Raw genomic sequence first — 27,500 nt, forward strand, 5'->3', positions numbered from 1 at the left:
TGCATGATTTTCAGTCCTTTGAAGTAATGGATATACGCTTCAGATCCCTAAAGTGTATTAGGTTTTTGATTATCTACCGACCACCGGACTCATCTTATTCAAGCTTTTTTCAAGATTTTTCAACACTCTTAGAACAAGTTCAAGATTTAAATCTTCATGTTGAGGATTTAGAAAATAAACATGCTCGACAATTCATTGACATATTAGATTCCTTTGGCTTGAAACAACACATCGTGGAGAATACACACATACATGACCACACCCTTGATCTAGACATAACGAAATCGAACGACACAATACTCAAATCGTGTAGCATCAGGGATCCTGGACTTTTAGCAATGACATTTTCAACTGTTTTGATGATGTACAATCTACAGATCTGAGTTCACTTGTTGATAAATGATAGTACATTACGCTCCTTAATTGATAAACTTGCTCCGCAAAAAAACCGTTGGATGACAATTAGACCAATGGCCCCATGGTACATCGGAAGTGACTGAACATAAGAGAATAAGAAGGAATCTTGAACGTAAGTGGCGTTCAACAAGATCACAATCTGATCGTCAACATTACGTCAACCAGTGTGGTTTGGTTATCCATCTCATTGGTTCTCTAAAGTCTGAACACTATACACAAATTATCAAACAGCATTCATCGGATCAGAGGGTATTATTTAATACTGCAAATAAACTTTTACAGGGGGTGCAGGGATGGCGCAGTGGTTCGATTCCCAGACTGGGCGTCATATGTGGGTTGAGTTTGTTGGTTCTCTACTCTGCAACGAGAGGTTTTTCTCCGGGTACTCCGGTTTTCCCCTCTCCTCAAAAACCATAATTTGATTTGATTTGCGTTAACTTGTTAATTTAAATTTACAGTGTTCCCGATTAGTGCTCTACAGCGCTAGAAGATTAGACACTTAAATAAAGTTCCTTTCCTTCCCTTTCCTTTTTACAGAAGCCATCAGTTAGGAGATACCCTGCCTCTCACAACAACACAACATTGGCCAACTCATTTGCTGACTATTTAACGGAAAAGGTTGAGAAGATCCATCAGTCCCTCTCCAGCAAAAAAGATGAGATCAGTGAAAATCTTACTCTGGATCCTTCTACTGAAAGCTCAAATACTTCCCGTGTTTTTGAAGAAGTTACGGAAGATCAGATTGTTGTGGTAAACCTTCCACTAAGTCATGCTGTTTAGATCCTATTCAATCTACAGTCTTTAAGGGTTGCTTTAAAGTGTTACTTCCAACTATAACAAAGATTGTCAACATGTCACTATCTTCAGCTACTATGGTAACATCGCTTAAGACTGCTGCTGTGTTTCGTCGCTTAAAGAAGCCTGATGCTGACCACAATCAGCTCTCTAATTTTCGACCAGTATCAAATCTAAGCCTTTTCTCCAAGATCATCGAGAAGCCTGAGGCTGTGGCCGTTCAACTCACCAACTGCATAGTGAACTACCATATGGATGAGATATTTCAATCCGCGTATTGTCTTCCATTCAACAGAAACTGCTCTGGTTAAGGTTCAGAGCGATATCCTACGCGCTGTTGATATCAATTATTCTATAGTACTGCTCTTGTTAGACCTATCAGGAGCCTTTGGCACAGTTGATCACTCCATCCTGTTGTCAAGACTTGCACTAAGATCTGGTGTAAAAGGTCAAGTGATTGCTTGGATTGAATCGTATCTTAGGGATCGCGTGGTGTACCGCAGGGTTCGGTAGTAAGGCTACTCTTGTATGTTCTATATACAGAATCAATCGCTGATATAACCAAGTCGCACGATTTACAATATCACTTATATGCAGATGACACAGAAATTGATGTCTCTTTCCCTTCTCAGTCACAACAAGACCTCTATTTGGTTAAGAATAAATTAGAAGTATGTGTTAAACACATTTTGAATGGTCTGAAGCTAAATTAAGATAAGACTGAACTGTTACTCATTAGTTCCAGATATCGTCAATCTCCTGTTTTAAGTTATCTTCAAGTTGGCGATGAAATGATCAGTCCGAGGAGTCAACAAGAAATCTGGGAGTCTACTCTGATCAACATGCAATGATGCATATACACGTGAAAAAAGTCTGTCAAGCCTCATACTACCATCTAGGGAGCATACGTAAAATCAGAAGATACCTGAGCCAGGACACTGCCGAAATTTTGATTCATGCCTACATTTCCTCCAAATTGGACAAATGCAATTCTCTGCTTTATGGACTTCCAACCTATATGACTAACAAGTTACAAACTGTACAGAATGCCGCTGAAAGAATTGTTACTTTTACAAAGAAAACTGATCATATCACTCCCGTTCAAAGTAAACTTCACTGGTTACCAGTTAAATATAGAATCATTTTCAAAGTACTTCTGTTAGTCTACAAAGGTCTGAATGGTTTAGCTCCTGCTGATTCTCGTTCACTACGCTCTTCTTCACAAAGACTCTTGAGCATCTCAAAGACATCTCTGAAGACGTATGGAGACAGAGCTTTTTGGGCTGCTGATCCAAAACTATGAAATGAACTACCCTTATCAATTAGATCATCAGACACTTTAACTATTTTTAAAAAGGACATTAAAGACTTACTTGTTTTCAATTGCTTTTAGTAAATCGTAGTTAAAATTTTCTTTTTAAAAATTAATCGATTTCTTTTTTTATAAATTTGTAATATTTTAACTATACAGTAGATATTGTAAAGCGCTATGAAGAATTAGTCGATTTAGCGCTACATAAATGCTTATTATTATTATTATTATTATGCAGTATGTAGTACGTAAGTATGCTTACAAATATAAGTAGGAAAAGGCACTATTGTGTAACAATCCCTACTGTTAAACCTATTTACAAACCAATTGGTAATAACTAACGAACCAACATTTGAGAAAGGAACAAGAGTTTATATTCCTTAATAACTCGTCGAAACCTTGAATGACCTTGCTATGTTTAGGGTGTACGATAAAACTGCCTTCTGCATATTAAACAAAACCTGGTTCCCTCTATCCAAACCTAAAAACTTCCTAACTTTCTCCGCCGTCTCCATAGAGTAGCCTCCTAGTACATCAACTATCACATTAAACTGTGTGATAGTGTGGCCGGGGAACTGTTGGCGCATCTCCCATCTCAACGGCGCATACTTGTCAGTTTTCTCCTTTTCCTTCTGTTCTCTGTTGGAAACCCAAGGGCAGCTCATCTCAATAAGGATCACCTTCTTCTCCTTTCTGTCCACAATTCTCGCATCGATTCTGTTAGCCCTGACTTCCGTATTTTCAGCAAATACTGGGACATCCCAGTACGCGCACGCTCGGTCATTCTTGTACTCGGGTTTAGGTGAGACTGGAGAGTACCAAGGGGGGATACACTGGATAAGATCTAAGTCTTTCAGGAACTCGAAGAAAAGGATTTTCAAGGCTGCATTGTGTCTCTGCATGTACTTTGTCTGTGCCAAGGTACCACATCCGCTAATCACGTGGGTCATAGATTCAGGCCCTTTTCCACACATACGACACGTGGTATCCGAGGTGGTCAGCGTCTTCGTCTTGCTCTGGTGGTACAGCTTAGTGGGCAGTAATTGCTGGTATAACTCATAGATTCCAGCAACAGTATGCACAGGTGCAGACTTTCACTTACTAAGCCAAGTGAAGCAGTCAATAACTTTGTTATCATCCCATCTTTCTCCGAACAGCTTTCCTTGCCACCTCTGCTCTCTTACTTCCCTCATGCTTCTCTCTTCTTCTCTCGCTCGTAATGTTCTCCCTACTCCTTTAACATGTGCTTCCTCACCTGAGTCAGTTTGCAACGCTTTGGGATCTGGGTATGAAAGGTCCAGAGTAATGTCCATTTCCAAAGCAAATTTCTTGGCATCCTTTACGAGTGATCTTCTTCCTGCTCGTTCGCACTTCTCTTCAAACTCGCGCACTAAACTCATCGTTCGATCTTCGTTTGCGTACAGCTTCATTGTGGTCTTGACTTTGGTCTGCTTATACAGGCTCTCAAATGACTTTAGTCCCCGGCCTCCACACTTCCTTGGTAGGTATAGCAACTCGGTTGAACCGAGTGGATGGTAGCCTCCATTCTCTTTGATGATCTTGCGAGCTTCGCGATCGAGTTGTTGTAGATCTGCGAGCGGCCATGTTAGTGTCCACATAGGGTAGGTGACAACTGGTAGTGCGTATTGATTAGATGCTAAGACTTTGTGGAAGTCCGATAGGGGGCTCGACCATATAATTGACAGTCTCTGCAAGCAAACCTTTGAAGCTCCCCACAGAACAGAGCTGTCCTCTTGCTTAGAATTTTCTAAAACTCCCAAAAACTTGTAAGTTTCTCCCTTCTTCAGATTTTGTATGACCTGCCTTTCTCCGATGGCAGTGCCTCCCAAACTGCTGTCCAATGAACCTCTCCTTACATGAGCTGTAGAACACTTCTTCTCGTTCCACTCCAAACCGACATCTGCCATGGCTTCCTTAACTGACTTCATTACTCTCTCAAGTTTATCCTTCGACGCTGCATATATCTTCATATCATCTATGTATAGCAAGTGCGTAATCTTGCCACTCAGTGGTCTTGACAGCTTGTATCCTTCCGATGCTTTCAACTTCCAAGATATTGGGTTAAGGCATAAAGTGAACAACCTCGGACATAAAGCGTCGCCCTGTGGAAGGCCTTTGTTGAACCTTATGACGTCAGAGGTTTCATACCCTTCCTTTGTTCTGGCCGTGATCTTCGTATTCCAGCTTTCACACAGACTCGCCACTGTTCTGCACATCCATAAGGGGAATTTGTGCATCGTCATCATTTCTTGCAACCAAGCATGGCTTACAGAATCGAACGCCTTTCGCACGTCGATCCAAGCCATGCTTAGGTTCCTGCTTCCATTTCGACTATCTCGACAAACCATTCTGTCAATCATTAAGTTGTCCAAGGTCCCACTGCACTTGGTCCTGGCTCCCCTTTGCTCTTCTTCTAACAGGTTGTGTGTCTCCAGATGTTCGTCCATTGGTGACAATAAGCAGGTGGTAAACCACTTATACTGCGTGTTCAAACAGGTTATAGGCCTCTGGTTCTGACTGGAGAGTTCGCCCGGCTTAGGGATCAAATTGGTTCTCCCTCCTGTGAACCAGCTGGGATATCCGACTTCGCCCGTTAAGATGGTCTTGAAGCTAGCCGCAGTCCCTTCATGTAAAGTGACAGCCCTTTTCCACCAGTAGTTTGCAATTCTATCGGGGCCCGGGGCACTCCAGTTGCGTTTTTTCTTGATCGCGTCTGCACACTTCGTCTGGTTAAGTTGGAAACTGTCTTGCCGAGGGACTGGGACTAGCTTTTCAAACGCTCTTCTCACTTCCACTAACCACCCAGGTTTAGTATTCGCAGTGGAGCCACTCGTCTCCCAAAGATGTTTCCAGTAACTACAGGCGTCTTGAATACTTTCAAAAACCATTTCGTCATCCTTACTCGTTTGCTTAGTTGTTTTATAATTGGGCTTGTTGTTGTCGGCGTCTTGCTCAACCATTCTGCTAAATTGTGCAAAGACACCACCAGGGTCAGCATGGAAACGGGTGTTCAAATCTCTTGCCTCCTCCTGCTTTTTCTTTCGCATAAACGCTCTTTTCGCTTTACGGAGGTCTGACTTTTTTCTCTCGATGTATGTGACAATGCTCGCCGCTGACAACTTTCCACACTCCTTCTCGAGCATTGATCTGTTCTTTTTTCCCTTCTTTGTGATCTTTTTATTTCCCTTTATCCTATCCAGCTCCGCTACTGCAATGGAGATTTTTTTCCTAATCTCGGTAGCTTGTTTTACAAACGCTTCCTTAATCCTTTCACTAGGAGTTTTCCTTTTCCTCCGTTCCGTGGTCCCGGGTTCTTTCTTCCATCCTTTGTGTATCAAAAAAGCGACCACAACAGAATATAGGATGCAATTAGCCAGCCATAAGTACTCAAAGGGATTGCGAATAGGGTCTAAAGTATGTCCTTCTTCACGCCTCCTGAGCTCATTGATGACCGTGTTGATGGTGTTGATGTCTGATTGCGTTGGCCTTTGTTTCACTCTCGTGTCAATATCTCGGCTACTAAAATCACCGGTATTTGAAATAACTGAAGCGAAAATCGGTATCGCGCCTTCCAGGATTTCACGTGCGTCAAGGTTTGTTTCCTCTAAAAATTGAGGTCCCTCGAGATGGTTGTTTTCGTTCGCCATATGCAAATCCGAGGTGGCTTGTTCGCTTATTATTATTATTTTATTATTATTATTTTTAATTATTATTATTATTATTTTTTATTTTTTTATGAGTCACGCACCCAAACACATTACACATTTCAAAGTCATACCTGCTCTTTAATGTACAACAATTGATGCTGATGACGTAACAGGTTCTCGTAGTACATCGCGTAGCTTAAAAACATTGAATAACAGAAAACTGATAAGTAAATAATTGCAACGGATTGTTAACCCAATGGTTTAACCCAAATTACGTATTTTTCTTGTGACCTGCCTTCTACGCGACTTTACACTTTCCTTCCTCATTTTTTAGATTATTTTAATACTAAAAACTTACTGTACTCTATGCTAAACTTGCCTTAAATTTTACTTGGTTTGACTGTGCACTCCAGAATTTCAAACTACCGTAGTTTCTCTGTCTTTCTGTTCGTAACAACAATTAAACCCAAAACCACAGGTCACTTTACCATTACTAGGAAATCTAAAACGAAAAAGGGCTCCTTGTGGTTGGATTGCAGGATGTTTACCTCTCGAAACAATTTCTCTCTCTTAACATTGTTTCTGAAGCAAGTTTTACCAGACAATTGTCCAAATGCTCCTGAAAGCAATAACAAAACGAATAAATGAAAAACAGAAAACCTCAATGTGAAATGATTGTAACCATATAGATACGCTCAAGCTCAGAAAGACATTAAAGCTACGTAGCTTTAATTTTTATCGTGTTAAAGAAAGGCCATCCATCCATCCAAGTAACAGCTACAAGCAAATTAAACTACAACACAAATTAAACTATTTAAGTGAAGCGCTATACCTTGGTAAACGTCAATCTATCGTCTTTCTCCGTGTGCTCTGACATCAGATATTGAAGAAAATTCTCAACCAAATGAGGCTTAGAAATGGTGCAGTTCTCTTTCATGGCCTGAAAAAATAGAGTGGACATCGAGGTCACGTTTGGAGAAGACGTTACGCGTAACTACAGACGTCTGGCTATAAACCTAGAAATGGCCAAAGGCACAAAAAAATAACACTGGCCGGGAGGGGGGGGGGGGGGGTTACTCACACTTTGTTACCTCCCATATCAATATGAGTCTGAATTTGCGTTTTAGAATCGGCAAACAATGGTTGCAGGTCGACGCCCCTTTTTCTCTCTTTTTTAGCAATGTGAAAATGTAAGCTAGCCGTTTTGTTAATCGTACCTCTCAATCAGTACTAACCGGTTTTTTCCACAAATCAGTTGGCAGAGTTGCGTCATCCCTTCCTCGCTCAGACACCACCAGAGTGTGCTCACGGGATATTCTTTTTATGACATCATAAATCATAGTGCACTCTAAGTTCTCTAACAATCGAATAACCTGCAAACATAGCAAGAGTTTCATTACAATCAAAATTAGGACAATGTTCTGTTGGACCGTTACAAAGGCAGCAACAAATGAACCTGTTTGACTTTGAGTTCCATTTCTGTAGACCCAGGAGGAGAGGAGAGACGCTCGTCATCACTCACCAGGGCACCAAGCGCCGCATACTCTTGACCCTGTTACCAAGAGTGTGAAAAATAGTCAGTATAAATTAACAAGGACCACATAACCACGCCGTACGATTAGACTGCAAGTGTTATGGATCTGAACATAATGTTCAGTAGTGAGCTCAAGATGAAGCTCAAGATCTGAGTATAGTATACGTACCAGGCCCAGTTTAACTGCAACTTGTTGATAAACTGGTTGCAGAATTTCAATCTTGTAAATCTTGCTGCGACACAGAAAACAAGGATTATTAGAGAAAATTCTAAACATGTTATAAACGTTTAGTCAATGCTGTTTACGACTGTTTTGCTTTTGAAACTTCCCTGACCTTTATTTTAAGTAAGCCATACTCACCAAAACGTTCTATAAAGCCTAGATGTGGATATCTCATTTACTCCCAGCTTTCTGCAGCCCCAGTCAGTTTTAAGTAGCTCCAGTCTTGAACACACCAACAAAAACAGATTGATTAATTTCACTGCCGCTTGGGGGTTGATGCCGAGTGAAACAGGTCCCTTGGGAATATCAGCAAAAGGCCGAGTCTCCACGGGAACAGCAGTTTCAAATTCATCGTCTTCTATACTGTCGGACTTTTCTCCATGACGGCTCGAGGGTCTTCTGGACATGCTCGTACCTGGTCGAGAGCGTGATCCGACGATTACTGGTTCATCTGGCTGCTGCGTAAAGATGTCGGTGAGGCCATTTTGGAGAACATCTTCCAAAAGCAAAGAGACGCCGAGAATTTCACCATTCACAACATGCCTGTGGTGCGGGAATACCAACAGGTAAGCCTTCATGAAAATTTAATTTAACGTCGCGATCGAAGATCAAAACAATGTTTCAGTAACCCAAAGGAACTAAGACTATCGCTTCTTTTCCGCGGACGAAACGCAAGTTTGAAGTTCAACCCGACAGGCTGTAGCCGGTAATCATTTATAGACCTGTTTGAGAACAAACTATCTGAGATAATGCTGTAGTCAGGTCCGAACGGTAGTAAGGCTCGCGGAACTTTTTACAACGGATAGGAACTTTACATTAAAACTCTAGCTTAAAAAAAATTAAAACAGGCACGAAAATAAGGAGTTTGGTGTTGCTTACTTGTTGCAATTTTGCATCTCTATGCAAAGTAGCTTTGTGGATTGGCGCCAGGAAATTAAAGTTAACACTACTTAATCCACTCCAGTTGTTCGGAGAGATGGTATACACCACGCTTGCCATCCAGGTTAACACCCACCTTGGTCATGACTGGTACTCCGGGGTTAGGCTTTCTGTAGTTGAAATAATCCATCTACGTTCCTTGAATGTTTTGCCCGTAATTGAAAGGGACATTTACGCTTATTTGTCACTTGGCTCGGTTTCCTTTGTTCTGTACAGGGGAATATATTACATGATCCCTGATTATTATTCACTGTTTGAAAAGTTGGTGGCGACTTTGATTGTAACAGGGGAGTGCGGGGTTGAAACAATAGCAAAACAATGGAACATATTCCCCTCAACATAATCCCCCGAACATATTCCCCTCGACTTAGTCTCCCCCTACTTGTAAACTCTAAAGAAGAAACAAACAAGTTAAGTTTGAGCATCCTGGTTGGAAGTCTAAGTTGTCCCATTCACAAAGGAAATCCAGCTGCCGAAAACGAGCTTCCAAAGAGCGGGAAAAGCTGCTTTGGGTTAAAAACAATTCTTCTTCGGAGTCGCTCATTGCTTCCAAGAACTTAGTGCATACTAATCCTACAAATGTGTATACTAATCCAACACATGTGCATATTAATCCTCGAGAGAATTTATATATTATTTTATGGTAGAAAACTTCACCAACTGACAAATAAGCTTTTTATTGACGTGTCTCTCGGGGATATGTGATATATTCCCCTTGTGCTGAACTCTCGGGCTCGGTGCGAGGGGAATTCTACGAAACGTAAGGAAATGGTTAAAAAATTCCTACATTGTTAGCCATCACACCCTTCCAACACTAACCTTTGTAATTTTAATTTTATAAATACAAAGAGTGCTAATGAACTGATTATCTTACTATTAAGATTGTAAAGCTCGACTCAACTGACCGATCAACGTCACGCAAGCCAGCTAGGCACAGCTGCATGTTCTCACCAATGAGATCCCACGGCCAGTACATCATGGGAAAAGGTCCGTATCTGTAACAACAACAACAAAAACAACATCATCAAGCGCAGATTTTGCTAGACAACTGAATATGGACACAAGAAACTAAGAATAAAACAGCAACCAAACATATTACAGTTTGCTTTTTGAGATTCCTTCTGGCACATCGGATTATTCAAAATCACCGAATCTCTTACTTAAATTTGTGACTAACCTAACCCTAACCTTAACCCTAACTAACCCTAACCCTAACCCTAACCTTTCATTTTCAGCAATCATGATGCATGCTTCTTATCACGCAGTGCCACGCTTCTAAGTTTTGCTTATATCTCACTTGATGCAAATGAAACATGTAAGTTTGGGAAATCTCCCGGCGACCAGGTTGCTCTAGGGACGGATAACTTTATCTGATGGATGAGCCGAGGCACAGTATGACAGTTTCAATCAAAGCAAAGATTTCAGTATTTGTCCCAGTAACTGTGAATACGCACACTATAAGTAAATCTAAGTAAAGGCATGTACGAAAATCCTGGCCAACGTTTAACGCGAGGAATATTTTACTCTCTATAAAGACCTTGTTTTATTCTAAAATATCATTTAATGCTTTGGTGCGCAATAAAAGACAATACACACAACTTGGGCGTAAACGAGGGGCAGGGAATGTACTGGCAAGACGCGGATAAAACCCACCGCCGGTATGGACCACCGGATGAGGGGCCTCGGCAACTAGCCGAGGGGGTGCCTCATGCCTGTATTGCAAGGCGGGCATAGTTGCTGGCATAATGTCCTGGGGCCAAGTTAACCCAGTCCAGCAGAGTAACAATATCCCCCTCCCTAACGGGGCTTCAGCACAGGGCTGAAGGGGTGCCGCAGGCAGCAATTCCCCGCCCAAAACGCCGAGATAAACGAGGAGTGCCCTGTGCGAAGCCCATTTAGTGGTTTTGCTCCCAATTTGACAGGGAGAAAAAATGACCCCATCTCCACGGAGTTGCAATAGCGAAAAGCAAACTTTGCCTGCCCCAAAGGTGAAAGTAGAGAACCGACGAGTGGAGATAGGGGTCGAAAGTACGACATGAGCGTAAAAAAAAAAACAAAACCAAAGCCAATGGGCATCGCGTAGAGACTGGAGGGGATAGGACCCTCACACAAAACAATTAACTGGAGGGGATAGGACCCTCACACTAGACATTTGAATGGAAGGGATAGGACCCTCGCACAAAAAATTTGACTGGAGGGGATAGGACCCTCGCACTAAACATTTGACTGGAGGGGATAGGACCCTCGCAAAAAACATTCGACTGGAGGGGATAGGACCCTCGCACAAAACATTAGACTGGAGGGGATAGGACCCTCACACAAAACATTCAGCTGGAGGGGATAGGACCCTCGCACAACACATTTGGCTGGAGGGGATAGGACCCTCATGCAAAACATTTCCGTCAAAATAGTCATTTCCAATAGTACTACATGAACTTGAGAGGGCAGAAAGCCCAAGGAAAGAGAATGTCACAGAAAGCCCTCAAGTGCCGAATGGGCCTTTTTCCTTTTTTGTTTTAAAGGAGAAACATGGCATTAAGCTTAGGATAGTGCTTTCACCCATGAGATGGCTGGCATGTGGCTGAAAAGGGGATGAAAGGCAATCGTATCGAGGAGAAATGAGGGTGGGGGGGGGGGGGGGGAAAGCAAATGCACACAGCAGGCTTCCAGGGGGATGCCAACGTGATTGCTGTACCCATAGGTGAAAACACTATAGGTTCAGGACGATACAGGAAAATATGAATTAAGTTATCCAAGGAACTGTCATAGATCATTACTGATTGTTAGAAAAATCCAAGTTTCAATGAGATACTCAAGTGCTTTCAAGGATTCCAGGGGGTTGTTAGCAGGAGGAGCAAGAGGCCAATGACTGAGGAACCTGACATATTGTTTCCTTTGGAGTCCTGATGTAAGCTTGGTATGTGTTAGGATTCCAGCGACCCAGAATTTGAAGAGCCAGTTGAAAATGCCAGTGATTCTGCCGGTTGGAGCAGCACCAATACTAAAGCTGTGAGAGGCAGAGGAGGAGCTGTCATTGTCACAGAGGTTTAAGAGAGACCATAAGTTGTTGGTGTGTGAGGTCTGGGTGAGATATGGTCCACAGGAGAAGCTGAAGAGTAGCTGGCCAGGGTCTTGAGTTGCAGTTTTGAGCATATAATCTTGCAGGGCAGACGATGCATAAAGGTCTGAGTTTGACCTTGCAAAACTGAGCCTGGCTGTCTCCCAGAAAGGGTCAGTTTTGGACTTTTAAATTGCAGTGTCAAATGAAGTAGGGTGAAGGATGTTGGGATGAAAAGAAATGTCTGTTCTAGCAAGGTGGGACTGAGGGTCGAAATTGCCATTGCAGGTAAATTCGCTGCTTCTTAAGAAGCCAAAAAATGAAAGGGTAAATGCAGCCCATAACATAAAGGAGTCAACATTTGGTAGACTTAAAAGGTTGTAACTTAGTATACTTAGATGCTATGGAGAACTGATGAGGTGATCAGGTGGCAAGCCTTCTTGCATTCCCATGGGAAAGGTTGATCCCCCTCAAACTTTTGTGAAGGACTGGCATAGCCAGAATGTCCAGGAGACAGCCAGACTCAATGTGAAGGTTGTCAAGTGCTGCCAGATAAACATAATCGCGCCGTAGGAGCCTGTATTGCACAGATGAGTAACAAAAGGGATCAGGGTGAACTTGTGAGCAGGTCGAACAGGGAGGGGGATATGGAAAGCTGATTAAAAATGAAGGGGCACTCCGTAGGCCAACGGGAAGTGCTGTGTAGAGGTAGTAGTGGTTTTTTCGGGCCATTCCCTGGAGCTCCCTCAGGGGTGAATGGGGATTATTCTGGAGGCAGGTTACGGGGTCTGAAATTGCGCCTTCCTGGTTGCTAATGCGACTAAAAAATTGAGTACTGGCGACCAGAATTTCACAACTGGTCACCATTGTTAAGGTCAGATCTGTTTGCCAAGAGGTGTCTTACTTTTTATCCTGAGACTGTTTTGAAATAGAAATGAAGGAGTTTTTCCGTTAACAACCTCCATAACCTCACAAGCCGTTGTTTCTCGTAAAATATGTATTGCAGGGGGAAAAACGACTCAGTAAAGAGATTCAAGGACTGGTGTGAGGAATGTACCACTATGGAGGATTGTGTTCGACAGGGTGTGACTAGTGTTTCCGTAGCTGAAATTTTCGACAAACTAGGGGGGCAGATAGATTTCATTATTACATGTACATTCGAGGTCGGATACCTTTTCTCTCCAAAATGTGCGCTTTTGAAAGTGAAAAGATAATGCTAGACGCATACACAAGACCATGCGGTCGTTGCTTTCTGGTATCCATAAAGCAGGTCAAAATGTACAAGTTAATCGCTCCCAATTGATCGACAGATAAACAGCTTACTTCAACAACAAATCAAAACAAATCGCGTAATTCTGAAATCCCTGTTCAAGACAATAATTTTTTGCGAAAGAGACAACATAGCCCTCAGAGGTCCACGAGATGATGATCCACAAAATGCCAGTCTTTCTGGAAACTTTCAGGCACTATTAGAATTTCGAATTGACAGCGGTGATCAAACACTGCAACGTCACTTGAAAAAAACTGCACCCAGAAATGCGACATATTTCTTAAACCCATCAAAACAAGATGATTACGACTGTGGGTGCTATCATAGTGAATAATTTGTCGCAGGAAATCAGGGAGAGCAATTATTTTTCTATTAGGTCTGACGGAGCAGCTGACGTATCAAACAAAGAAAATCTTTCAGTGGTGATCAGATTTCTTGATTCAACCAAAACAGTCAGAGAAGGGTTTGTGGGATTCTACCTTTGTGAGGATGGAATGACAGGAGCAGCTTTCAAAGATATAATATAGCTGATTTAGGACTATCTATGGATGACTGTCGAGGCCACTGTTATGATGGTGCGGGAAAATGGCATTCGGAGAGCACCAAATTTCAAATTTTCTTGGGGGAGCATGCCCCGAAACCCCTCTAGTTTAGTTGGTGCAAATCACTCATGAAAAATCCTGGATCCACCCATGAGAAAACCATACAGAAAATGCCGACAAGAATCGAGCTGGGCTTACTTTCTCCGAGAGGAGGGGGAAACTCTTTGTGGTTTACCGATAAAGGAAATGGAAAGCCCGGGAAGGTCGTTATCTGAAAGGCGCGAGTTTTCTGGAAGCACCGCGACAAACTCAACATACTCACCCTTTAATGTTGCGCGTTTAACTTTGGTTGGAACATGTGCTGATAACGGCGACTGTCCTTGAAAAATGGGGAAGGAATGTTGTTGCTGGCACTGGGATGGTTGAGAAGGCTGGCGATGAAGTCGAAGTCGTCGGTGAGTAGCAAATGGCGGGAGTTTGTCGAGGTTGCACAGATTGAGGCGGAGGCTATTGAGGTTGGAGCAGGAACTGATTTGGCGGTAGATTCCTCGATTTTCGTCCACGATGATGGAAATAAGAGTGGCTAACGTGGTTGGGGACGTGTCTGTGTGTGAAGCTCTTCTTGCTTGGACGCCATCTTGGAATAAAATTTGACCGTTTTGACCGCTGTTTCAAGCAGCGCATCGTCAGGGATGGTGACAATTGCTGGTGGGTCTATATAGGATCAAACTTCCTCAGCAGAGGCACTTGAAGTAAAGGGGGTTCACGGTGGAGCGTGAACGTTTCTCTGCTGGTCAGATGGACGCTTGGTGTACGCGAGCTACAAGATGGTGCGGAAGGAACAACGGTGTGAAGCCATTCAATAAACTGTTCCTGAGTTCCAGTAATAAATAAAAGGTTTGAGATAGCAAGGGGCGTAAAAAGCCGCGTTTGTGAGGTCAGCAAATTCCCCAGCAAAGATTAAATTGCTCAACGGAAAAAACAGAACTAGTTGAGCTTTGGAAATGTCAAACTGAGAAGGCTCGCATGGCGGGATGAATGAAATAGCCAAATAAGGTAGTCACGTGATGGGAAGTCACGCTCTCCTCCCAGGCGCTGCCCAGTATTTGCTTACCAGCATTAACATCTAAAAATGACTTATCATCCACTGGATAAAGTTATCCGGCCTTTGATGAACTGGGGCCAGATCGATCACAGGTGCCCCAAGCTCAGTGTGAGGAAAGCCAGCAAAGACAAGGATTTGTATGGGAATCCCAACAAACGACCTGAGAGGATAATTTTACGATAAAATTTTCAATTAAAAAGCCCAACCTCATTGCCATTGTGGGTCGCTTCTTTCCAGTGTGGTCTTTTCCAGATTTGACGCGAATTGAGCCATTATAAGTTCCTCGGTTGTCAACGGTTATAACAAAAACCAAGGCTGAACACTGAATTCTCAGGAGCCAACCAAATGGAGTCAAATATTCCTGGATAAAATTTTCCCTCCATTACAATTCCGCCGTAGAATTCAAGGGGAAATATTTTTCTTTCATGTCAATCCGGTAGCTGCGCAATCAAAGCCCTGCCAGCGACATCAGACGGCTGTTTAGTGTCCCAAACGAAAGGATAAAATGATGGAAAGATCCTCGGACACTTTGAACACCACACAGCGACCGTTGAATTCGGTTTTGTAATCTTCTCCCTTGATTAGGTGTGTCAATGTAAATAATTCAGTTAAATACAGCAATGCCTCTTGCCTGACTGTAAACTTATTCACAAATAATAAATGGTGGTTACCCAACTTGTTTAGCTTTTTAGTTATTTTGGGAGACCAGCTACTACTGTTTGTATTTTTAATTCACATATTGTTATTTAGCTAGTTAACTTTCCAGTACACATAAACCTTTTGTTGTTGTTGTTGTTGAGTCTTTGTTTGTTGTCCCTGACGACGTTACCAACCCGAACTCAACGGTCGCCGTGTGGTGTTCAAAGTGTCCAAGGATCTTTTCCATCGTTTTATCGTTTCGTTTGGGACACTAGGGAGCTTACAAAACGACGACGCCGACGGCAACGACGACGCTACAAAACAATAGCTTTAGTGAGCAAAAACAATGGCTCTGCACGTGCGTTTTACATTTTGGTACATTTCTTTGCCGTCATCTCCTAAATGACGACGTGAAATGACCAAATTCAAGGTTCTGTGGAGGACGTTAGCACATGACGATGAATTTTCAGTTGTATCTCTACGCTTCCAACTCACTCATACCAGTTTAATTCCTCAACAGTTACTACACATTTTTAACGCGAAACGACATGAAATAGTTTTGTAGTGATATGAATAACGCGAACTCGTATTTTTAAATGAAGTCCTCGTAGCCGTCGTCGTCCTCGTTGCGTAAGCTCCCTACTAACAGCCCCTTGACGTCGCGCACAGGGCTTCGATTGCGCGGCTACCGGATTGAAATGAAAGAAAAGCATTTGCCCATGAATTCCACGGTAGAATTGTAACCGTGGGAACATTTTATCCAGGAATATTTGACTCCATTTGGTGGGCTCCTGAGAATTCAGAGGAACTGACAATGGCTCAATTCCTGTCGAACCGGAAAAAACACAAAGGAAGGAAGCGACCCACAATGACAATACGTTTACGCTTTTTTATTGAGAGTGTTTTCATGTAATTATCTTCTCAGGTCGTTTATCGGGATTCCCACACAAATCCTTATATTTTTGTTCACTTTCCTCACACTGAGCTTGGGGCGCCTGTGGACCAATTTCTCACCTGTCCAAAAAGGATCTCCAGGGAAAGAGGCTCTTGGTGACTTCATCACTCGCCTCCAAAGGTTCAGGAACAGACAGGAAAGCACCATAGATGGAGGGTCTGAAACGAAAGGAGAGAGGATACAAAAGATACAATAAGGCTGCTGTTAGGTACGTATGCTCCCACACAAACGATAATAATGATCATGACCAAAAGAAGTAAATTTTAAGATCCCTTTCAAAAGATCTGTCAGTTCTCTGACTTATGTAAACCCGCAAACCACAAATCAGTGAAAATGACAACATACCTCGGGAGATTGCTGAGGTTCTTTAGAGCAAACTGCATATTTTGAGTGATGCTCTTTGAAACAACAGCAAAACAAAATAAGTTACGGAGAATTCATGCATTTGAACAATCAGAGAGCAATTTTATGCAATTCATACTTTCATCAATCTGCAGAACCCGTTGAACTCCGCACTGACGATGCAGTGCATATGGAGAAGAACGACCGTTGACATCAATTAAAGGAAGATCATCCAGTTCAGTATTAAAGCAGATTTGTACCACAACGTGACTAATCAACGTAATCCCCAGGCTTACATCATCACAGAAAACGGGAATACATTTGAGAGTCTTGTAGCTTTACGAACCTTATACGCAGCTTCATTGCCGGTAGACAGGAACGTATCCCTAACTGAATGACTGATGGATATGTCGAACTCCAGAAACATGTTATCACGGCGTTTGGTCAGAAAGTCCGCAACCTACAATAATATAGATTCACTACTAAACAGGAGCGCAAGATGTCAGGGTAATAAAAAATTCACACTGATGTAAACGATCCGTCCGTAAGACAAAGGTGAGATGACTGGGGATGAGGCCAGCATATATGCAAGCATTTGGTTAATGATTCCATTCTAAGTGCATGTACATGAAAGATCCATTACAAATGAGACAGTCGGTCTTGCGATGTAAAGTATGTCCTAATAGGCTTATAAGACAATCACGGCTTCACGAAAACAACCACTCGGTACGCCAGATATGACTAATTGAAAACCACCTTCACACTGAGTAGCCACTGAAATGTTGCAAAGTATTTCTCATCTAACACGCAGCATACGTCCAACATCAAGGGCAGAACGATTATACTTTCAATGAATTGAAAATTACAATTAGAGAGCAACAGTGGAGAGAAAGTTAAAGTAACATAAAAGTGATCGTACAAAGACTGACCTGCGTAAAACGACCTTAATTTCCTGAGAAATGTTTTAAATGCTCCTGAACATGCCATAATGCCACACCAACCTCTTTCCCATGAGTAAAAAATCAGCAATGCCAACCTAGTCCCCAGGGTCTCTCTCCCGCTCCAACGAAGGGAAGAAGAGAGACCCTGCTGGGGACAAGGTTGCAGCAATGCCAGTTCTGACTAATTCCTTTCCATGTCACAGTCAAACGTCAGAAATCAGATTTTTCCTTACCACTCTAATTTCAAATACCTCGTGTGGATCAACTGGATTTTCCAAGTGGTTGATTTGCCTCTGAATCTCTCGCAGTTCTGCACCTATAATTAATAAAATTATAAACAACAAATAACCTCTTCAATTCGCAAGTGGATGGCAATTTACTTCTTCTTCGCCCCCCCCTCCCCTCCCCGCACTTCGATGAAAGAACTAATGCCGCAATTAGACTCTTAACACTGGCGGCGGATTCACACCAAGAGCCAGAGTCAAACTGCATCATCACCTGAAAACATAAATCCTCCAATGTTTGTTTGTGATCGTTGCTTTCGCAAAAAAAAGAAAATCGCTAACCCTAAACACAAGGCTATCGTTTTCTAGTCAGCCAGCCAAGAAAAAAGTACTGAATATTGAAAGTGTATTCACCTTTATCATTCAGCGGCCATTTTGGAGTCCGTGGGGAATAAAGACTTTGTCTTTGCACGTCCAGCCTCACACTGAATGAGAGGTTAGCCGTGCAAAATCTATGCATGATTAACTATCTCTGAAAATTTGAATGCGATATTCCAGAATGCGATATTCCAGCGGTACCAGAAAGTTTCGCCTCCAGCGAGGTCGACCCCTTGAAGTTCGCCCCACACATTTCGAGTTCGACCCCCAGTCGTTGTGATCATTCCAACAAATTTCGTCTGTCTATTATCTCTCTTGAAAAAATACCACTTGAAATGTTCGATTTTGCTTGTGCTTTTCACCAAGTTAAGTAATTAGATCTAATTATAATTAATTTGCGTTATCGATAGTTTCTTCGATTAGAATCAATCTACTTGTAATATTTGATTTTGCTCGTGCTACCTATGCGTCAAACATAGCCTCCAAAAGGACAGCGATCTCACTATAGTCGACGAATTTCCCACTTCAGAACTGAAAGGCAACACTTAAAGTCAGAGTTGAAAAAAGAGTAAATGAGGTGATTCAGAGTACTTTTATTCGCATAAATGCGTACTGCGTAGCCAGTTTTTAATTAAGTGGTCGGTTTAAATTTAAAGGCAAACTTGGTCCCTGTTGTGTAAAGCAGTTCATGTGGCGGGAAGTTCTTGTGTGTGAAGATGTTCAATAAAATGGGCGCTAACATCTCCATCCATGACATCGACATAGCACACCGAGTAAAGCCACGAAATGCTTCAAGTAGGCCGAAACCTATCATCTGTAAATTCATTAGGCGGCTAGCTCGAGAAGAAATTATGAACAGACCGAAGTTTCTCAAGTAGCTCCCCAAGATGTTGGTCTTCCGGAAACTTCACGTTTTGCAAATGTAAAATGATGATTGTAGATCACTTAACTCCTAAGACCCAGGAGCTCTTTAACGCCGCGAAGTCTTTTAAAGCGCAGCACGAATTCAGTTTCTGCTGAATCAAGAGTGGTACGGTTGATCGTGTCTCAATGATCTTCAACTTCTTCGACCAAGATGGCGGCTGGATATCGATTTACTCGGTCTAGAAACTAAGTGCTTTTCGGTTCGGAATAAGCATCGAGATGCATCATTTATTGCACTTCTGAGTGGCTTTGAATGTTCTGACCTAGAGAATTAGCTTTTTTGCCGTATTTAGTTTCTATATTGAAGAGAAAATGAAGCGGGATCAACTCGATCGAGTGGGTACTCAAATTCGACAATTGCCCGGTGCTCAATGCAACCTTTGTTTACGAACGTTCTCCACCGGTCATGGTAGGAATATCCATCTGAGCAGCTGTAGAAGGAGACATTCAAACGCGGAGTCGGTACCACAGGGGATGTTAGAGCGTGAACAACCCCAAGATAGTAGCAATAATGACACAGGGAATCGACCAATTCCAACACAACCAAAAGACAATATCCATCAAGTGATCGATAACATATACGAGAAAATTGTTTATTGGAGGCGAAACCTTTTTTAAATTGCCCAGTGGAGCGGTTGTAAGAAATTTGTCTCCGAAACAACAAAGTGGATAGAGTTTTGGAACCTCGATGCAACCGATTACAAGGACATGGCTCTGAAAGTTATCACGAAAATGCCCGCTCTACATCTTCAGAAGGCAACCTTCAAGTCAACATCAAAGGAACACTCCCAGTGTTTGTCAAGACGCCCCCAAAAGTGGGATCAGGGTGATCTGGATGCATTATTAGGGGAGGTCATGCAGTACAATCCAGGCCAAATTGCCTACAAATCCCAAGGGAATGAACGAACAAAGATTATCCAAAACAATTGCTAAGCTTGAGCTTGAAGGGAAGATAAATGCAGCTATGAAGCTGTTAGACCAACAGATTTGCAAAGGGGTTCTCCCTCTGTCCCAAAGCATAATAGATGAGCTGATACAGAAACACCCAGAGGCAAGGGAAGATGACCCTTTTTGTAATGGATGGCCAACCACCATTTGTTGATCCTGTGATGTTTGAAAGCATTACAGGATCTACCATAGCAAATTCAGCATTACAGACAAAGGGTTCTAGTGGGCCCTCGGGTCTAGACGCAGATGGGTGGAGACGAATCCTGGTGTCTAAGAACTTTGGAGCAGCTGGTCACAATCTTAGGGCTTATGCCCACCAATGGCCATTTATATTAGGAACTGTTACAGTGTACCCTCTCTTTTTTTTGCGCTCGGCGGAACTGAAACCTCATCATCAGAAGAGACTTCATAGGGTGATCCCCTTGCAATGCCAGTTTATGCAATAGGCATAACCAAGAGCCATATATCCCATTATGGCTCTTGGCATAACTCCCCTTTTAGAACTGATAAAACGTCGTGCAACCGAAACCGATGTATCAATGAAGCATGTAGCCTTTGCAAATGATTTGGGGGGTGCTGGGCACCTGATTTCTCTGTGACGCTGGTGGGACAACATAGTGCTCTACGGTCCCAAGCTAGGATATAATCGAAACGCAGCAAAGTCATGGCTAGGTTTTAAGCAACACACCGACGTATGTGCACGAGAGGTATTTGAGGGAACCAACATAAACATAACACCAGAAGGAAGAAAAATATCTTGGTGGTTTTACTGGGAGCGAGAGAGGCAGTGGCAAGTACGCTGAGGAGTTAGTCAGCTCGTGGTGCGAACAGCTGAAAGTACTGTCGAAGATAGCAAAGACAGAACCACAAGCAGCATACAATGCGTTTGTGAGCGGGTTCAAACACAAACTGACCTACTATGTTAGAACAGTGCCCAACATCAAGCAACACCTAGTACAACGAGACGCATTTGTGAATCAAATGTTTATCTCAGCAATAACAGTTGGTCATATATGCTCTGCTGACGAACGACTCCTGCTCTCATTACCTGCAAAGAAGGGCGGCTTCGCCATTCCCATCTTGTCTACTACTGCGAACTCCGAGTTTTCCAGATCCAGAGCAGCCACAGAACAGCTGATAGAGCAAATCAACAATCAGGATAGCACAGCACAGGTGGACAACGAACTACTCAAGCACTCAAAACGAGACATCGTAAAGGCAAGGGAGCAACACAATGAAGCCATCCTAGAGCAACTTAGTGCGAAGATGAGCCCTAAACAACTGAGGGCAAATGACCTAGCCACGCTGAAAGGCGCGTCTAGTTGGTTAACTGCACTACCACTGAAGTCAGAAAACTACAATCTAAACAAGAAGGAATTCTACGATTCACTAAGTTTAAGGTACCGTTGGACATTGAAGTACCTCCCGTCTGTATGTCCATGTGGAGAGAGATTCGACATCGATCATGCGATGTCGTGTATGAAAGGTGAGTTTGTCCATAGGCATGACGAAGTACGAGATTTCTTTCCATCGCTGCTCCAGGATGTATGCCATGATGTCGAAGTCGAACCACATCTGCAGACCCTAACCGGAGAAATTCTAAGTAGCAGTACCAACTCATCAGATGAAGCCCGTCTGATCGAATGTTAGTGCGCGAGGGTTTTTGCAAAGGGGGCAACGTGCATTTTTTTATGTAAGGGTTTTTAACCCATTTGCAAAGAGCCACCTAAACAAAAGACTTGAAACCGCATCCAGTTTCAACGAGAATGAGAAAAAGAGGCAATACAATCAGCGCATCATTGAGGTTGAGCATGGCTCCTTCAGCCCCCTCGAGTTTACACCCTATGGTGGAAGTGGAAGGGAGGCTGAGCGCTTCATAGCTGAACTCGCGCACAAAGTCTCTGAGAAGAAGCACATGAGCTATAGCACTGTGATTGGCTGACTTAGAGCCAAACTCTCCTTTAACGTACTAAGATCAGCTGTGCTATGCATAAGAGGTTCAAGAGCGCCCAGGCAGGAGTTTAATGTCGACGTTACCGAAGCAATAATATCTGAAGGAACTGGAAAGATCAGATAATTAACTGTATGTACATATTACATATATATTTCTCAACCTATCCAGTGTAAATATTATTCAACCAATAGTTTTAGTCAGACTTTGTCAGAACAAAAATCCACGTTATCCAAAAACTCATCTTTTTCTTTACTGCACAATAATGTAAGAAGTTTGCGTCTAAATATCGATAATTTCAAAGTCCATTTACTGGACAAACTTCAGTTACACTTTAACGTCATTGGGGTGACAGAAGCAAAAATTACAAATTGTAATATCCCTCTTGATTTCGTTCCCTCAATACCTAATTATAATTTTGAATACGTACCTACCCTTCTCTCTGCTGGAGATGTGGGAATGTATATTGACAATGATCTTAAGTATACAGTTATTGAAAGAACCAGTAATCAAGCATTTCAGGCTCTGTGGATCACTATTAATTTTGCCAACAAAAAAAAGATATCATTTGTGGAGTAATTTATAGACAACGCAATTGTCCTGATAAATTCTTAAATGATTTTGATGAAACTCTTGAGAGGCTTTCAACTCTAGGTAAACCGATTTATATAATGACTGATGCCAACATAAACCTCCTCCGCTAAGAAACTCAAACTCAAAATATGCTCAAAGTTTTTTTGCATACTCTTCAAAGCCTTTGTTTCGCTCCAACAATAGATAAGCCCACAAGGGTTCACAGCACTTCGGCAACACTTATTGATAATATCTTTGTAAACAACTATGATGCGCATATTTTAAGCGGCAACATTGTTTCTGACATAACTGACCACGTCTCACAATTTTGTGTGTGCCCATTAGGAGGGAAAATAAAGCCACGAAAATTTGTAACTTGCGACTACTCAAATCTCTCAGAAGAAAAATTTGTTAATGCTAAATTGGGGGCCTACAGTTTCAGAGAGTAGTAATGATGTCAACAAATCCTTCTCTACTTTAATAACAAACTAAACAGGATTGTAAATAAACATGCGCCGATCAAAACAGTTTCCAAAGGTAAAGCCAAACAACTTAATAAACCCTGGATAACAAGAGGCCTTAGGGTTTCAATTAAGAAAAATCATGATCTTTTCTTCTCCCGTAACAAGTTCAAATACAAAATTTACAGAAATAAAATGTTAACTTTATCTAGGTTAAGTAAGAAGCTACACAACCATGATTACTTCATGACTAACTCAAATAATATAAAGAGGACTCCCCTATTTCCAGGGCGCTTCAAAGCTGTCATTGAATTTTCACTTTTCTTTTACGATTAATTAACATATTAATACCTGGCTGGCTGGCTTCTGAGATCCCACTGTCGCACAAACATTTCTCCAATTATTTGCCCAAACCAAGCAGTTTAGGATCTTTTGCCTTACAACCAGTAACTTCTTCTGAAGTTGAATTACAAATTCTTTCGACGCCTCACAACAAGGCATACCGGTTGTTCTCTTGTCCAACTCGAATGTTGAAATGCGCAAGCAAAACTATATCGAAGCCCTTGTGCAAAATTATAAATGATTCAATTACGAGTGGAGTTTTTCCGTCTAGATGAAAACATGCTAAAGTCATACCAATCTAAAAAAATGAGGATGTTACTGATCCAAATAACTACAGACCATCTCGGTTCTTTCCGTTTTAAACAGAATCATTGAAAAACTTATCTACCGTCAACTGAAGTCTTTTCTGGAGGAACGTAATATTCTTTACCATTCACAATACGATTTCCGAGAGAGACGATGAACGGACCATGATCAAGGGATATATACGTGTGGTATATTCATTGATTTTAAAAAAGCGTTTGACACAGTTGACTACGAAATTGTGCTACAAAAACTATATCATTACGGTATAAGAGGCATCGTGAGCGATTGGTTCCGTTTTTATCTGTCCAACGTATTCAATCAACTCAAATTGGACCTGATATCTCCCAAAAACAACCGAAAAATTGTGGTGTTCCACAAGGTTCTGTCTTAGGACCGCTACTGTTTCTTTTATATGTCAACTTTCAATATTTGATAATGATTCCAAAACTTTTTTGCCTTTTGAACAAAAGTCGTATCAAATATTTAGGTGTACTAATTGATTGAAATCTCAGCTGGAAATACCATATCGGACACATTACTTCAAAAATAAGCAAAACGATTGGCATTATTGCCAGACTAAGATATTATGTAACTACAAGCGTACTGCTAACAATTTATCGATTTTTGATATTTCCTTATATATCCTACGGCATTCTGGTGTGGGGCCAAGCTTCACAAACTTACATTAATCAAATTTTGGTCTCACAAAAGCGTGCCCTTCGCCTCATATATTTTTCACCTTATAGGTCACATGCCATTCCTCTTTTTGTCTCCTCCAACAGTCCTACTCGCTACCCGCCTAGATTAGCTTTAGCTATTTGCTGGCTAGCGTTGTTTTGTATTAATTTGATATTGACTTGATAATAAACTTGAACTTTACTTATTACACTTCAAGAAAACGATCTGGCGTCTACTCTTCAATGTATTTATCATTAGCGTTTTTGCCACCCAAGAATGCATCAATTTTTGATGGTGACATTGTAATAACTGGCTTGTTATCAAAGCTACAAGGCTTAAAATTGGAGATTGAACTAAGTTCAACTAAATAGCGTGATGCCTTCTGTGCGCAGACTCGTATGTTAATGAAACAAAACGTAAACAATGACTTCAGCAAAGGTTCCCATGAATATAGCTGGCACCGTTGGCCCAAGCTATCGTGACTTCTGCTGTTGTAAGCTTACCAATTCCCTCAGTGCCTCCCCAATCAGCTGTTACGCCTGAAAATTCCAGCTTCTGCGATCCCAACCGGGCATGAGAACTACCAAGACGAGCATGCGCACACAGATACTGGCAGATGTCATGTAGCGAAGAAATCAACTGCTGCTCAAGAAGTAAATAAAATCTATATTAAAGAACAGTTCACAGTGAGCAGAACATAAATCAATGAAAAGAAATAGCCTCACCAATGTAACTCTGAGAGCTGAATTCCTGTCGTCTCCTTTAAGATGTGGGTACATTTTTAAAATCTAAAGGTAAATTTTATACGGATTACTTTAGGTGGCACCAAGAAAGGTTTTGGACTGATTTTACGTGAAACAAGTTGGACTCAGTTTTTATTAACTTTTCATAACAAAGTGTGATTTTGTCCCCGCGATGTGTCCCATGAAGTTCAACAAGCTGAACTTCATGGGACACGTCGCAGGGACAAAATAACCCCCAAATTGGTGTTGCCCAGTTATAAAAGTATCAGTTCACACGAGGGGGAATGTCGATGCACCATGTCCCTACAACATGACTTCTTATGTCTGCCCACCTTTAATTTAGTGGTCAAAATGCGCCTTAAGAATATCTATGGCGGGCACGAACTGTCCAGAATTCTACAGCCATTTTGTTGATGTACATACCTCGGTATAATGTGGAATGAACCAAAGATTCAACAAGCTTCTGCCATCAGCGGACAGAAGCCTTCGAGGCCTAGGAGTGAATTGCCTACACAGGAAATAAAGAGGAGAGCATGGAGCCAAGTTGTAAAACATTGTCAAAACAAACAAGAAGTATCCGTAGGATCATAGAGAAATTTCAAATCAACCATCCCTGCAAGAGGACACGAGCAACAAATAACGTACTTGGGATCGGAAGTGATTTTGTCGTCTTCTTCATTTTTCTTCTCATCCTCTTCGCCGATGACAAAATGGGAATCTCTAGGATTACGGAATTCACAGAAAATTTTCCTCTTTAAGGTACAACATACAAGGTTTTTAATTAAAACGTTTTTTAAAAAGTCAGGTTATGCTGCTCAGGTGGCGTGCGGAAACATAACATGCCTGTTTTGGACATGTTTGTTGATTTGCCCACACAGCTCTTACTAAAAAGATGCGCTTTGCTAATCCAAAAAGAAAATACTATCCGATAGATACCGGGTATCCATGGATAAAGATGTAACAACTACCCACTGAACTAAAGAAACGAATCACACCGGCAGTCCAAAGAACAGTTCGCCGAGTCAGTTCATCATCAAAATAACTTGTCCCTCAAAACTCAACTAAGGGATTGGAGAAATTTACAATACAGGGCAGGACTTCCCAAATTATCTGTTACAAATTGAATATGATATGGAGGTTATGAAGTTTGCAGACAAGAAAAGCATGCTAATAAATGAAACATCTTTACCTAGTAGTTGGGAAATCGGCCATCAGATTCACCAAGCTGGCAAAGTAAGCAATTATCTGAAAATGAAAACAAAAGTAGTGCAACTAAACGCAACTGTATGTCAAAACAGATGAACACTATGGGTGCACTGTGGTGTGAGTAACAGAGAGTGAAATTTTGCGGGATTGAATACAGGTTGAAGAACTTCGTGTCTCAGAGGAAAAAAATGAAGGTATAGAACTGAGGGATTCAAATATATTAATCATTATTATAGCGGCGCTAATATAGCGGTGCTAACCATCAAAAACTATCCACGTACCTGGGATTGCAACGAATATTGGGAAACTCTTTTATGAAGGTTCTCACAGAAGTCCGTGACAAGCTTTCTGAGAAATGAATTGAAAAATTTGGTACAATAAGTTGGTACAATAAACTTGACATAAACGCAGTCACAAGAAAAGTTATGTTAAAATGTTGATCCAACAGTACCAGAAACTCATAAGGGTTGAAACGTGTAACGCGCGTTCACAACTTCCGAATATTCAGTGCGAACTGATTGGTTGAATGAATGAATGAAACCCTCGCTCTCTTTGTTCCAAATATGGTACTTAGCAAATTGAATATCCAGAGGCTTGTTTCCCTGCACACAAGGGGCCGTTACACGTTTCAACCCTTATGGGTTTCTGACAGTACTGAATAGTTTTGATCAAGGACTCACTCATGTAAAACGGGTTATCAGGTGAGAACTACAAAACCGAGTCTACAACGAAGTAGGAGACGGCGTGGGCGTTGGGTTTGCATGCGGCTGCCCCGGGTTCAAATCCCGTTCTAATCTCTGGTCTGGATTTGTTGTCCCGGATTCAAATCTACCACGCTTTGTAAATGCCCAACTGGTTGCCTCCTGCCAGTTGGGGTTCTTAATCACGTTTCTGTTAAGTTTGAATTGTTTCTTTCAGATTATTAATTAAAGGTGGAGTGCCTGTGAACTAGCTTAATAGCTAAATGCAATTCCACTATAAACAAAGCCTTTACATTTACAATGTTTCGCCCCCTTTTTGGGCATG

The 27,500-nt window shown here is 41.8% G+C and overlaps 1 protein-coding gene across 1 annotated transcript in view; it reads right to left on the reverse strand.

The window, feature by feature from the left end:
• LOC137977834 (uncharacterized) overlaps positions 1–27,500 on the reverse strand; it is a 96,736-nt gene that overhangs the window by 17,445 nt on the left and 51,791 nt on the right. Inside the window, exons 33-50 of the mRNA XM_068825173.1 lie at positions 26,756–26,822; positions 26,458–26,513; positions 25,914–25,988; positions 25,692–25,776; positions 25,251–25,313; positions 25,029–25,167; positions 17,992–18,056; positions 17,146–17,259; positions 16,803–16,855; positions 16,517–16,615; positions 9,794–9,883; positions 8,088–8,492; positions 7,896–7,959; positions 7,649–7,744; positions 7,428–7,565; positions 7,025–7,132; positions 6,741–6,811; positions 6,324–6,387 (exon numbers count right to left, since the gene is read on the reverse strand). Coding sequence (XP_068681274.1) covers positions 6,324–6,387; positions 6,741–6,811; positions 7,025–7,132; positions 7,428–7,565; positions 7,649–7,744; positions 7,896–7,959; positions 8,088–8,492; positions 9,794–9,883; positions 16,517–16,615; positions 16,803–16,855; positions 17,146–17,259; positions 17,992–18,056; positions 25,029–25,167; positions 25,251–25,313; positions 25,692–25,776; positions 25,914–25,988; positions 26,458–26,513; positions 26,756–26,822 — 1,852 coding nt within the window. The remainder of the gene's footprint in view (positions 1–6,323; positions 6,388–6,740; positions 6,812–7,024; positions 7,133–7,427; positions 7,566–7,648; positions 7,745–7,895; positions 7,960–8,087; positions 8,493–9,793; positions 9,884–16,516; positions 16,616–16,802; positions 16,856–17,145; positions 17,260–17,991; positions 18,057–25,028; positions 25,168–25,250; positions 25,314–25,691; positions 25,777–25,913; positions 25,989–26,457; positions 26,514–26,755; positions 26,823–27,500) is intronic.

This window comes from Montipora foliosa, chromosome 11 (assembly GCF_036669935.1).
Source record: "Montipora foliosa isolate CH-2021 chromosome 11, ASM3666993v2, whole genome shotgun sequence".
Taxonomy (NCBI): Eukaryota; Metazoa; Cnidaria; class Anthozoa; order Scleractinia; family Acroporidae; genus Montipora; species Montipora foliosa.